General features: G+C 36.0%; 1 protein-coding gene across 1 annotated transcript in view; it reads left to right on the forward strand.

Moving 5' to 3' along the window:
* Positions 1 to 12,729, forward strand: part of DMGDH (dimethylglycine dehydrogenase) — a 31,067-nt gene extending 18,338 nt beyond the window's left edge. The window contains exons 10-13 of the mRNA XM_084224973.1: positions 851 to 1,008; positions 2,240 to 2,299; positions 11,521 to 11,655; positions 12,409 to 12,729. Of these exons, the coding sequence (XP_084081099.1) occupies positions 851 to 1,008; positions 2,240 to 2,299; positions 11,521 to 11,655; positions 12,409 to 12,624 (569 nt within the window). The 3' untranslated portion in view covers positions 12,625 to 12,729. The remainder of the gene's footprint in view (positions 1 to 850; positions 1,009 to 2,239; positions 2,300 to 11,520; positions 11,656 to 12,408) is intronic.
* The last annotated feature ends 600 nt before the right edge of the window (positions 12,730 to 13,329 follow it).

The raw sequence follows: 13,329 nt of genomic DNA on the forward strand, positions 1-13,329 counted from the left end.
AGGAAAGAGACAATGAATAAAATAATACATGTCACTAAAATGATGTTGAAAACTAAGTCTTCTCATGTATTCATGAGAGCTAGGTTTGCTGCATCTTATACGCAAGTGTGGGAGGCATCATGGTACATTGAATTTTAAATGTGATATGGTCAGGGTCTGTGCTGAGTTTTCCAAGTCCTTTTTCTCTAGAAATACCCTATAATGTAAATATTTATTTTGCAGAACAAAAGGCCAGTTCTGATAACCTCTTTGGTATTTGCTGCAAAACCAACGTCAAGAATTGGTTTTGGATTACCGTATACTAGTGTTTGTAATGTGCCTTGAAAATGTAATGCTGTAGTGCTTAGTATTTGGCTTTCCCAGTTACTTTTTTTTTTCATTTTTACATCAATTTTGAGTGTAATAGACTGAATTGAGATCATTCTGAAGCAACTGAAGTCCTTGCAATTCATATTCTCTTTCTGCTGTGCTAAATATGCTAACTACACTCATTCTTATTTACACTCAGTTACATTTGCTGTTCATTTGCCAAGTCATCATCTGTTCATAATATCCTTAATTTATCCTTGTGACTTTGCTACATGACCTTTCTTTATCAGTTATTTTGATCGGTTTTTTACCCACAGTTTTCAGTTAACAGGTCAAATTTGAATAATAGTACCACTGCTTAAGATGTAGGGCACAAATCCTGGTACTTCTTGCTGGGAATTAGACTTGCTGTATGATAGAACTGACCCTAGAGTGTGAATTAACACTAACTGCATTGACCCTTACTTTTGACCAAGGACAGGAGTGTATTTATTAGGATCATTTAACTGAGCTGATTAAAATATTAATCTTTGTGTAACAGGTGAATTGGGCTGGGAGCTCTACCATAGAAAAGAAGATTCTGTACCTCTTTACAGTGCAATTATGGAAGCTGGCCAAAAAGAGGGGATTGATGACTTTGGAACATATGCTCTAAATGCTCTGAGGCTGGAAAAGGGTTTCCGAGCCTGGGGAGCAGAGGTCAGGAAATATAACTTCTTTATTATTCTTTCTGGAGGTTTGGGTTTGTTTGGTGTTTGTCTTGAGGTTTTGGTTTTTGGGGGTTTTTTGGGGTTTTTTTTGTTTGTTTGTTTGTTTGTTTTTTGTTGTTGGTTTGGTTTTTTGGGGGACTTTTTGGGTTTTTTTTGTGGGGTGAGAGGTGTTATGTTGGTGGGGTTTTTAAATTTTATTTTTTATTTTGTTATGACCATGCAGTTATTAGTCATAGTTAGCCCAGCTGTTATTTGTACAATTTTCTCCATTTAGCATGAAAAGAAAATTTTCCTCAAGCAGGAAAAGTTGCTTTCTTTCTGGTGATTTTCTAAATAAAAACAACTGGTATACTCCATTGCACTGCTGGCAAAGAAACATTTATTTTGATTCATGGATGGTTTTTCTCTTGTGCATAACAAAATTATGAGGGTTTTGCTGAGCTCTAGTGTTTTAAAATCAAAGGTTTGGCTGACAGGTACTCAAAATGTTTTATTTCTCTAACAATTATGTCATGAGAGGCTTTTTTTTTTTTTTTTTTTTTTTTTTTTTTTGCTTCATAATGTATTTGGAACTTATTTGTTTCCCATTACCTTATTCCTGCAGAATTTGCTCCCTCATAATAAAGAACTACTCAAAGGGCCTTGAGAATTTGGTGTAAATCAGTATAATTTTGTTACACCTTACATTTTTCCTTTGGAAATGAAAGAACTCAAGAGGTTGAAATTGTGGGAATTTAGGGGTCTTTTTGGTTTGTGCTAGCTCTTTGCCCTGTGCTAGTTATTTTCATTCTTTCTTCAAGTGCTTCCTAAGAAATTATTCCTGCTATACCTAATGGGAAGGTGGTGACTGAAATCGGTTCTGTGTTTTATTTCTTTCTCTGGCTAAGCCACTCTGCTTGTTGCAAACGGTGTGCATACCTCAGTTACTCAGTTTTCTGAAGTTCCATTCTGCTTTGGTGGAAAATCCTGTTTCTTACTGAAAAGTGTTTACTTTGCATATGGAAACTCAGATGGCTGGCTTACACATCTATATGTCATATTGGGTATGTTAATTGATACCTTGCCTGAATCCCATGTTGGAAGCTTGCAGTGTATTCAGACAGAAGCTGTGCATGCACAGTGTGGAAGACTTTGGCACAGGAGTAAATAGAAGGATGTATAGAACCCAAAAGCTGTGATGGTCTGTAATGTATGGATGGTGAATTTATATCTTTCAACAGATGAACTGTGACACTAATCCCTTGGAAGCTGGACTGGAGTATTTTGTAAAGCTAAACAAGGTATGTCTTATTATTTTCAAATTGTTCTATTACATCCAAGATTATTCCTTAAGTGTTTGAACATGAAAAATGCCATTAGCTGGAAAATAAAACAGATTTAGTAAATAAAAAAAAAATCTTCCCCATGTTCCTTGCTATCAAAATTATACATTAGATCAGAAATTTGCAAATGCTAAATGTTGTCTACATGAAAAATAACTCTTTGTGATTTATTTTCAGAGAGAAATTTTAGTAATGTACTTTTGTAACTATATAGTATGTGTACAAACACACACACACACACACATATATATACATACACACACAGAAGTTGAACAAACCTGTTCATATTGTGATAATATTCTACCTTTTCATTCTTCTTGAAGCAGCTATCTCTAGATTTTTTTTCCCTGGCTACCATTCTGCTACAACAATTACTGAAAAAAAGTATATTACTTAGAACTGCTAGGGACAACTGACAACAATAAGTTAAATATAAGTTAAATTAGTACAGTGGTTAAAAGAATAACTAGTTGCTCATGGAATTTCTGAAGAGATCCTCTGCTCATAAGTTGTTTTCACCTGATTTGAAGGTAAAAGAATGAAGCTAGTTGAATTTAACTGTGCAGTAAAAAAGAAAATATGTCATCCAATCTCCTCTAATTAGCAACCTCACTTTTTTTGTATTAATATTTTAGCAATTCAAATTCTGTTTTAGTCTAATAGACACAAAAAAAAGCTTGTAATTCTCTTTCCTGGTCCAAATGAATCAAAAACCAAGTGTGCAAACTCTGTCAAATAGAGGACCTTTTCACAAAATCTGGTGAAATCATGTCCTGTGCAGATCTAAGCAATCTGCTGCTATCAGTTACTCCATCAACTCAAACCGTAGTTGCCTGCACAATGGATCTGAAGTTTCTAACATGAAAAATCTGGTCCTAGAGATTGCAAGTGAAGTGTCCTAAATGACTGGCTATTTCTGACCTAATCTTTTGCTTCAATTAATTATTTGTAAATTAAAGTATATAAATTTGCAGTATATAAATATAAATACAGTATATAATATAAAGTATATATATTTGTCTACTTTCAAGAAGAAAAAATGTTTGCAAAACATTTAATCTTGACAATGATGCCATATGTTATAGCAAGAAGCTGTTATTATTTATGCTCCCTTTGTACCTGAAGTTGTAATAAATAGATAATAAATGGCCCTTTATATTTTTGCCCTGTTATATGGAGGCACTGTAGAACTGATAAGAAGAATCCCAAACTTTAGGTTACATCTCTAAATAAAAAACAAATCTTAAACTTTGCACAGGAAAGAATTACAGAACAATGTTAAACATAAAAGGATGCTTTTATATTTATGAGACAATTTCACGGAACGTAACAGAACAAGCCCAGGGAGGTGTTTTTCCTCTCACTTTTGAACCTTCTATAGAAGGAAAAGTTCCTCAACCTATGCAGGATTGAGGCAGGGTGCTCCCAAGGATGTAAATGGCAGTTCCTACATGTAGTGGAGTTACAGCTCTCTCCATTGGGTAGTATAATTTTGCCTTAATCTGAGGAACCGACACACGCAAGGGAAATACAGAATTGTATAGGTTAGGATTAAGTTGCATTTACAAAAAATCAAGGCCTTTCCATTTTGAGGAGAGATTAGTAGAATTGCAGGGAAGGCAATAAAAAAATGTTACTATTACTTGTTTTTCTTTCCACTTCTTTTGATACATCTGTTTGTTTCCTTTTTTTTTTTTTCCCTTTCCTTTAGTTTAAGTAGGAAAGCGGCCATAAGCAAGGAAAGCTGTTGGAAACAGCTTGCCAAGATGCCCATGCAGAACATAGGAAGGCATTGAAGTGCAAGAAGCACTTGGTTCTTTAGTTGCTCTGCACACTTTGCATGGTGGAAATGCAGGGTTGGAGGAGTTCCCCAGAGCAGGTACTCACATTGTAGACAAATGGGCATGAATGAATGTCCTACAGAAATGCAGCGTGTCAGCCTGAAACATCTGCCAGTTTTGCTGAACTAATGCAAAAAAGGAAATAATCAATGTTTTTTTATTGACTTAAATGAGGGCAGTTGTGACTATATGTTGACACTTCAGAGGTACCTGAGCTAATTCAGCTATTGGAAGCACTCTGAACACTGTAGCATGAAATGCAGTGTGAGATTATTTACTCTGCTATTTGGCAGTTTGAGTCTCAGTTCCATGCCTCTGGTTTTGTTGCACCTTTGGCATAGCAGAGATCTCACCATTCTTTACAGGCAGCTGTGAGTCAACACAAGCCAAACACTCTTTTGTTACCTGTTTCTATTGTTGCAGAAACATTCCCCTCAAAAAAGGGTAAATGAGATAAAAATTACAAGCATACTTAAATACCTCTTTTTGACATTTTGGCCTGTTCAGCTCCTCACAAAGATTACTCCTTTAAGCAAGCGCCCCCAGCTGGGGAAAATGCTGATTTCTGTGTAAATTAGAACCAAAAGGCACTGTTCAGTTAAATACTAGAGTGCTTCTTACTGTGCAACAAGCAGCTGAAATACTCACAAAACTGTTGTGAAAAGACTTCAGCATAAGCGAATCTTGAATGGTATGTCATGGAAAACAAAGACAGTTTCTAAACAGATTAAAATGAATGAAGAGCCAGATGCCAGTGAAGGTAATATGATCAAAAAGAATTTTAATTTCTACAAAAGAACATTCATATATCTGGGGAATATATATGAAGAGATGTAAAGTCTTCATAAATTCATTATGATCTCTATGTTTAGAAAGTTTAGCATGCATCATCTTCATGTACAGACAGACTTTTTGTCATGAATAATAGGAAAAACTCTTCAAAGCTTAAGCTGACTTTCTTTAATACCTCACAGGGTATTAAATTATAACATGGCAATAAGTAAACCCATTTCCACAGGGTTTCTGTGGCAACTTTCATTTTGTTAGTAACTCTGAGGCTTTGTTCTAGGTGGTTTGCTCTAGAGTCTGCTAATGTTAGTGTTAGTTGCTTCTTTGCACAGATGAGCAGGATGGGCTGCAATTTAATTAAAGTGGAGGGACACTAACAGGATCCATTTATAATTTAGAGTATAAAATGCTTTCACAATTTTGCAACAAAATTCTGTCCAGGTTAGGAATGGCTTGGGTTGTTTTTAATACCTATTGTCTTTCTTTTGGTTGTTCAATTACATTAAGCAAGTTAGATAGTTGTTAGATAGCCTCATCTCACTAATAAGCACTCTGATACAAAATATTCAGTAGAGTCCTAATGTTATTCACTGTGCCAGGAAATACACAGAATATCTTTAAGGAAGAAAGTCTGCAATTTTTTTAGGTCCACATCCAAGAATACTGTTCCATACATTTGTACTTGCTCAGATTTTTGAGTACTCAAAGATATCACCTCTGAAGGCTTAAAATAGCCTTATTTTTCTCCTGACTGTAATGGACCAGAAATCCTTATGAAACTTGATGTTCGAGTGAAAAACCTTCATACCAGCTCACGGAAATTAATTCTTTCAGAAGGATTTTTCTGAGTTCCAAGTCCGCAGTTGGATGTTGGTGGGTTTGTGCTTGTGTTGCTGTATCCAAGACTGCCATCTCCTGGCCACGCTCGCTGCAGAAACAGAGACTTGGGAACAGCACCATGGCTTGGGAAGGGAGTTCAGTAGATGAAGGAAACCCTCTGCTCTTATAAGTCAGGATCCAAGTGCCTAACTCATATTTTGTCTGTTTCCAATAGGAGAAACTGCTATTTTCAGAGGCAGCGTTTCTTGGCCTCTTTGTTTACTGGGGCAGGTTTTTGGTTCTTAATTCCAAACTTCTTTCCAGATCTTTCTATATCCAGAATCGTTTATTTTTTCTTATGTCAATTCTACCAGGGTTTTTTTTTTTTCCCTCCCCCCCCCCCCCCCCCTCCCCTTCGTATTACCAACCTACAACCTTCTCCTTTGATTCTTGCTGTTTTCCTTGTCTGCTTATCACTAATTGCATTTAATTTCCTCCATCCCTGCTCAATGGCTGCCTGAATGTTATTGTCAAAGCACATCTCTCAGGCTACAAATGCTACTTCTTCTTCTCACTTAGACATCTGGTCGTTTTTACTATTATATTTGTTAGACACATGAGTATTTAATTGCTTTGGTATGCATTATGAAAAGAAGTTTTGTCACACCCTACAGCTTCATATAGGTAAGTGAATGACAAGATCCAGTCCTGGAGTTCTGACCTATCCTCCAGCATAACAATATGTACGATGTTATCTCTCAGGAAACAAGGATGAGCTGTTCTAAGGATGTGCCTCCACCCTTTTATTCCTTTGATAGCAGGCTTAGATTTACAGTTTATTCCCTCCTCTTTCTAGTAATTTGTTTCTGACCTGGCCACTTACCAAAACTTCCCTCAGTGGTTTCTGTCCAACTTGTGTTCCCATGGTCTTGGTGCGGAACAGCCTGAGCTCCAAGAATTCCTGCAGCTCCACCTGATTGCCATTGTCTGCCCTTGCTTCACTTTTCCAGCTTGCATCCCTTTTGTTCTGAGAGGAATGACTACAATAGTGGTCACTGACTTCACTCCATAACCTGGAAGAAGATTGTGTTCCATGCCAGCTTTACTCCACACAAGAAAGGGAAGGGGAGGAAGAAAAAAGAGCAGAGGCTTTACTGAAGAGGGGCTAAGGAGACTGGGGACAGGAAAAAAATGGAGTGATGGATAGGACATTTGAGATAGGGCATGGTACTTCTTCTCCCGCCTTTCAATCTCCATTTATTATGTGTATAACCTGTTGAGTGTACTTTTCCACCTAAATCCTGTCCCCATTCAAATTGAAGTTCAGGAGTAAGTAGAACTGTATTCTATCATTACATCATTTGGTGTCCAGAGGGTCAGAAAACAGAGGACTTATTTCATAAATTTATACAGGTTAGGAAACATGTTAGAAAGAATCTGCAAAGATTTTGTAATATGTATAAAATGCATATCTAGGTGTCTCCCTGTGTGTTTGTTTGGCCATGTAAAGGAATAAGAACCCACTTAGATAGGGATTTTAGCCAAAATAATTCAGTAATTCATCAGTTGTTTCTATCATATCAACTTGCTAGAGCTGACTGCATGCAAGAAGAGCTTAAGCGGATTGAATAACAGAAACATTGGTGCATGTGCCACACATACAGAGTGGCTACCTCCCTTAAAAAAATTTTATGTGGTGTAAGTTGTAGCTTTGATTTGCTACAGAAAAATAAACTTGTCAAATATTTGCTCTCTGAGAAGAAAAATTGTCTTCCTTTATCAGGCTGGTGAGGCAGATATCATTTGGAGCGTTACCCTGAGTAATTAAAGAGCATCTAGCTATGAAAAATTTCATAATACTGTATAGAGGCTGTCTCCAGAGTGTTGTAATGTTGTGGTTATAGTAGATGACAGCAGCTGTTGGTGCTGCCTTACTCTGTTGGGTCACTTTGTGTTCATAATTTGGCTCTATGCCCACAGTCCTAAATGGTATTCTGAATAAATTACAGCAGTTCCTTGTTCAGAGAGTTGTATATCTTTGCTGCAGGTAACTGTTGAACAGGTACGGCATATTTCTTTTTAGACACTTCAACTTAATTCTGATAAACTGCACAGACTGAGAAACATGGAAAAAAACGTTTTTGAAAGACTTATAGATAATTTCTATTCCTTTGCTTCCCTTAAACTAGAAGAGCTTTTTACAGAGGATTCAAATTAGGATTGGGGTGCCATTGAAAGCCAAGTACATTTGAAACACAGTAAATTAAACTCCTCAAGGTATCTCACTATGCATAAAAAAATCACCTTGGTTATTGTCTTGTAGACTCTTTCTAAAAGACAGTGGGTTTATCTTGTGCTACCAAGCACATGGCAACTAACACAAAGTAAAAGCCTGATAAGGAGGATAAGGCAACTACATATATACAGTATGTTAATAGATTAACTAATCAGTGGTATCCCTTTAGCTACGTGCTATTTTAAAAATTTGGCTGATTTGTCTTTGTGATATGATTTTTCATTTTAATTTTATCTAAACTTATCTAACACACAAGTAAAAAGGAACAGTCCATCTTTTTATCTGGTGAACTGCACTCAAATTAAATGAAACTAGAGTAGATATTGTCTTTATCTTTGGTGTCTAAGAAGTGTTTTTATTTTATGTTAAAACCATTACATCTGCCAAAGCTTAATGCTTTGGGAATTCATGCCAAAGATTACTTTGAAAGTCTTCTCTATTTTAAGCTTAGCTTTTAAGGACTGTCTTTACTTCAATTAGCACAAAGATTTTGTACTACATGTCACATAATTTTTTTTTAACTCTTTACAGCAAAGAGCAGCTTTAAATTTAATATTTTTTCAAGGCTGGAATTGTTCAGTGTTTTCATTTGTTTATTTTTCTTCTGTTTTGTTGGTTTTGGGGGAATTTATATTCATTTATTGGATTATACTGCTTTATATTTGATTTTTTTTTCATTATATTTTGTATGACAAGATAAGGCAAATACTAGCAGTATGAAAACAGACTATTTTTCTCCTAGAAAGAGGAAGCATTTTTTACCAAAAATAGCCAGACTGAGGTTGAATGCATCAGCTTCCAAATTCTGTTTTGGCTGGAATGAACAATCCTATGCACATACACTTAAAAAACAAAAATGAAGAATGGTGCAAATACATTAGTGTGAAATTGCCATGGGTACCCAAGAACTGTAAAAGAAGTAAACTAAATTAGTTGAATTCATATAGTTGGAATTTAAGAAGATGATTTAAATATTTAAAGGTGCATATAGACTGGCAGTTGTGTATTATATACACATGTATTTTCACACATACATTTTTATGCATGTTCATATAGTGCTCAAGTATGTATGCATCTGTTTATGTATTTATACATGTAGATACACACATTTTTGTAGGGTGTATGTGTATATATATGAGAGGCGTGTATTTTGTAGAGTTTGAATTCTAGGTTACATCCTGGTTATTTTTCCAAGCTATCATTCTAAAAAGGCTCGAATGTTCTTAACCTTCAATGAACAGAAAATAGCAAAGAACAAGACCTTTACATTAAATCCTCCCTGTGCATCTTCAGTTAGCATAATAGCTATGTAGTGGTTTATTCCAGGTGGTCAAAAGCTTGGCCCAGTTAAAATGAATTGGGAAAGGATTTAATTTTGTATCTGCAAGCAATAGGCATAAAATGATCCACGCTTAGGTAGATTCTAAAGCCTGCTAGCTGCTTGTTCTAGTGGTTTCCATACCTAGGGCATATAACCTTGCATTTGAATACTTGCGTTTAGTTCCACAGTTACATTCCATGTGCCTAAATACCTGATATTACACTAGCATGAAAAGGAAGAAATTGATTCAGTGCTAAGTATCCCTGTAGAATATTTACTTCTTGGTATTTCTCTTTGTCATGCAAAGCATTTTAGTCTGTGAGCCATGCTATGGTACACAGTCTTATTTGGATTTCTAGCTGTAGGTGTTTCCTACAGTTGCACCCACCGTGTAGCAGAAAAGTGAGAGGGAGCTACCAATAGCTTGTTATTCTCTGGTGTTAAATCTTTGGTTTTTATTTTGCAGTTGCATCTTGACATTATATTCCAAAATGAATCCTCACAGTCTTTTTTCTGGTCTGAGCTGTATTTCATGCTTTTTTCCTCCAAAGGGTGTCAGCTCTGATCTTTATGTGCAGTGTCTGCTTTATCCCCAGTTGAATCACCTTGATTTTCAGACTAACTGCTCCCTAACTGGTTCATAAGCTTTATTTTTGCTTATAGATTCTAGCCTTTCATAGTGCAAAAACTCTTCATCACTTAAATAATTTCTTCTGAGCCTACACATGGATTTATATGGACCTCAAGAAATACAAGAACACGTGAACTAACTGTATAATATCTATTCCACATACATGTTGCTTGTAATTCTGACAGTGCAATAATAATTCTCTACTGAAATTAAAGAACATTACCAGAAATAGTATTTTTGAAGGCTTCAACAGTATTTCATTTCCCTTAAACACTCATCAAATTAATATAATTCCTTCTTCAGACCTAAGATCAACTGCTAGTGAAGCAAAGGCTCAAAAGCTAGAGGACTTTGTAACTGCTGTTATATTTCTACCCATGGGGAGGCTTGTGTGTATTTGGCAATTTAATTTGAATACAATTCTTTTGTTCTGTCTGATCTATGCCATTGGAGAAAAAAAATGGACATTGTGAAGAATTCCTTCATGGAAAGGGTTGTTAATCATTGGAAAGGCCTGTGGCAGAGTCACCATCCGTGGAGATGGTGAAGAAGAAACCACTGGACATGACACTTCATGCTATGCTGTAGTTAACAAGGCAGTGATTGGTGAAAGATTGCACTCAATGAGCTTAGAGGCTCCTTCCTACCTAAATGTTGCTGTGATAGAATCAGCTTAATGTGGTCAAATACTGTCCTATATACCCTTGAAGGTTCTGAAACTCGCCAATGACTACACCCATACTAGTCACTCATTTGTGCATTCTTCTTCTGGAAATAGGGGAATCTGCTTGTACCTTTCTAAGCAGGCTGAAAAAGGGAATTCCAGACAATTGCAGTATTCTTTACAAAACATGCTGTGTTAGCCATAAAATGCTAGATATGGGAACAAAATGTACCTACCTTAAAACAAGGATCTGCAGTAAACTTCCAGCTGTGCAGCCTGGCAGAGACATCAAAGTGGAATACTGACAGGTTACTGTCATAAATTGGTGATGGCTTCAAAAGGAAGCACGTTGACAGAGCAAGGCCCAGACTTTACGATTTGGGTATTGGAATTCACTTCTTCTCATAGATACTGAAATAATGTACAGTCTTCTGGCTTACAGCCTTGACTGGGCAAGTAGTCTTTACCACAGTTCACTATGTATGTGTTTCCACTACATTGGAATTATGAATATTAAAAGCTGAGATATAGGAAAAGGAATATACAGAGTAAATGTATAACATATATAAAATAATAACATAACAAAACAAATATAATAAATATAATGTACCAGTATGTATGTATATAATATAATATACCAATATAAAAATGCCAAGATACAAGATTTTCTGTCTGCTAAAGATTTGATTTCATCTATTTTTCATACAAAATACTCATGTGATGGGCAAACACATTAAGCTACATTTAAATATTTATATATATAAATATACTGGAGAACCCAAATAAACATATATCATCATTATCTTATATTTTTTCAGGCAGCAGACTTCACAGGAAAACAAGCACTGAAGCAGATTAAAGAAAAGGGGCTCAAACGACGACTGGTATATCTCACACTGGAAACAGATAATGTTGATCCAGAGGGAAATGAAAGCGTGTGGCACAATGGCAAGGCAAGGACTATAGTTCATGTTGCAAAAAATCAGTCTTAATTCTTCATAAACTGAATCTTTGTGTTTCAAGTGTGAATGCATTATTTCTATTTTACTGGCACAGAACATTTGAAGCTATGTTAAACACACTAATCTTGAAGCAAGAAGTAAAGACTAAATACCTACAGAGAAGATGTGAAATGCTGTCAAGTCGCTGAAACTAGGGCTGGAACAGACTAATGTATTGTCATCCATTCTCTTCTTCTGCAAGTTCACTGCTCTTCTAAGAAAACACTTTTGCTACTCAAAAGAAATTAAACAGCAAAGTTTGGGGCTCCACACTTCAGCACATATTGTGTTGAAATACTCACTGGATAATAAACATATGCATGTGTATTGTATATGTTCCAGTGAAAACTTAATTGAACATAATGAGAACAGGGTATTTTTTTAAGAAGCAAAAACTTCCCAGTTTCAGGTGGTGTTAACTTTCTGTTGAAAATATTATCAACTGCATGACACACTTGAAACGTGCATGATGTCTGAAGTGTATAAACCAAAATGTAAGATGTCTAGTTTTTTGGGTTGTTGGCTGGGGTTTGGTGGTTTTTTGTTTGGTTGGTTTTGGTTTGGCTTTTTTTTTTTTTGTTTGTTTGTTTGTTTTGTTTGGTTGGGGTTTTTTTCATTGTTGTTGTTGTTCTTTTGTTTTTGTTTTTTCCCAGAAAATCCACTGCATCTTGAAAATAAATACAACTGATTTTGGTTTTTTTTCAGGTTATTGGCAATACCACATCTGGATGTTTCAGCTATGGAGCTCAGCAGAGTCTAGCTTTCGCATACGTTCCTATGGAACTTAGCAAAGTTGGACAGAAATTGGAAGTTGAACTTTTAGGTAAAAATTATCCAGCAACCATTATACAGGAGCCACTAGTGCTGACTGAACCAACAAGAACGCGCCTTCAGAGAAAGGGTGAAAGTCCCAAAATATAAACACAGATGAGGATGCAGCAAATTGTGCAGTAGGAAATAGTGCCATTAATATCCATAAAATTAAGAGAATTAAACTACTCATATTTTCTAATTACTAAACTCAAGATCTTCATTGCCATACATGAGTGAGAAATTCAACGGCATTATTTCCTAATTCCCTGTATGCGCTGTTCACATTAGAGAACTGAGCAGAGCTGATGAGCTGCCGTGTGTTCTGCTTCTCAGTAGCACTTGAGAGCAGAAGATGGCAGGAATGAGCACATCATTGATTCAGCTTGCTCCCACATTGGCTGGCAGATCTGCGTTAATCCATATGAGAAAAGTGCTCTTGATTCTGTCCAATAGCAAATTCCTCCCTCACACTCACACTTCCTCCTATGCCTGCCCTTGAGGTAAAGTAGCTTATCCAGTCTTCTTTACACATGAATAGCAAGCTTCCCATAAAATCATGTCACTAGTTCTACACAGAATGCTTCATAAGGAATTGAAAGACATCCCATTAACCATTAAAATAATAAAGGCATTACTAAAGGTAAACTGAACTCTGGGCATTTTTTCTCTGTGTGCCAGCCTGGCAGAAATTCTCATAGAAGACCAAAATCTAGTTCTTCTCAATGAAATAGTTATAGGAAGCCCATTCTTCACAATTTAACATAAATCATTTGTCATATTACATGTAATATGCTACAACAAACAGTATATTAT

Source organism: Fringilla coelebs (genome assembly GCF_963513975.1).
Source record: "Fringilla coelebs genome assembly, chromosome: Z".
NCBI classification, from domain to species: Eukaryota; Metazoa; Chordata; class Aves; order Passeriformes; family Fringillidae; genus Fringilla; species Fringilla coelebs.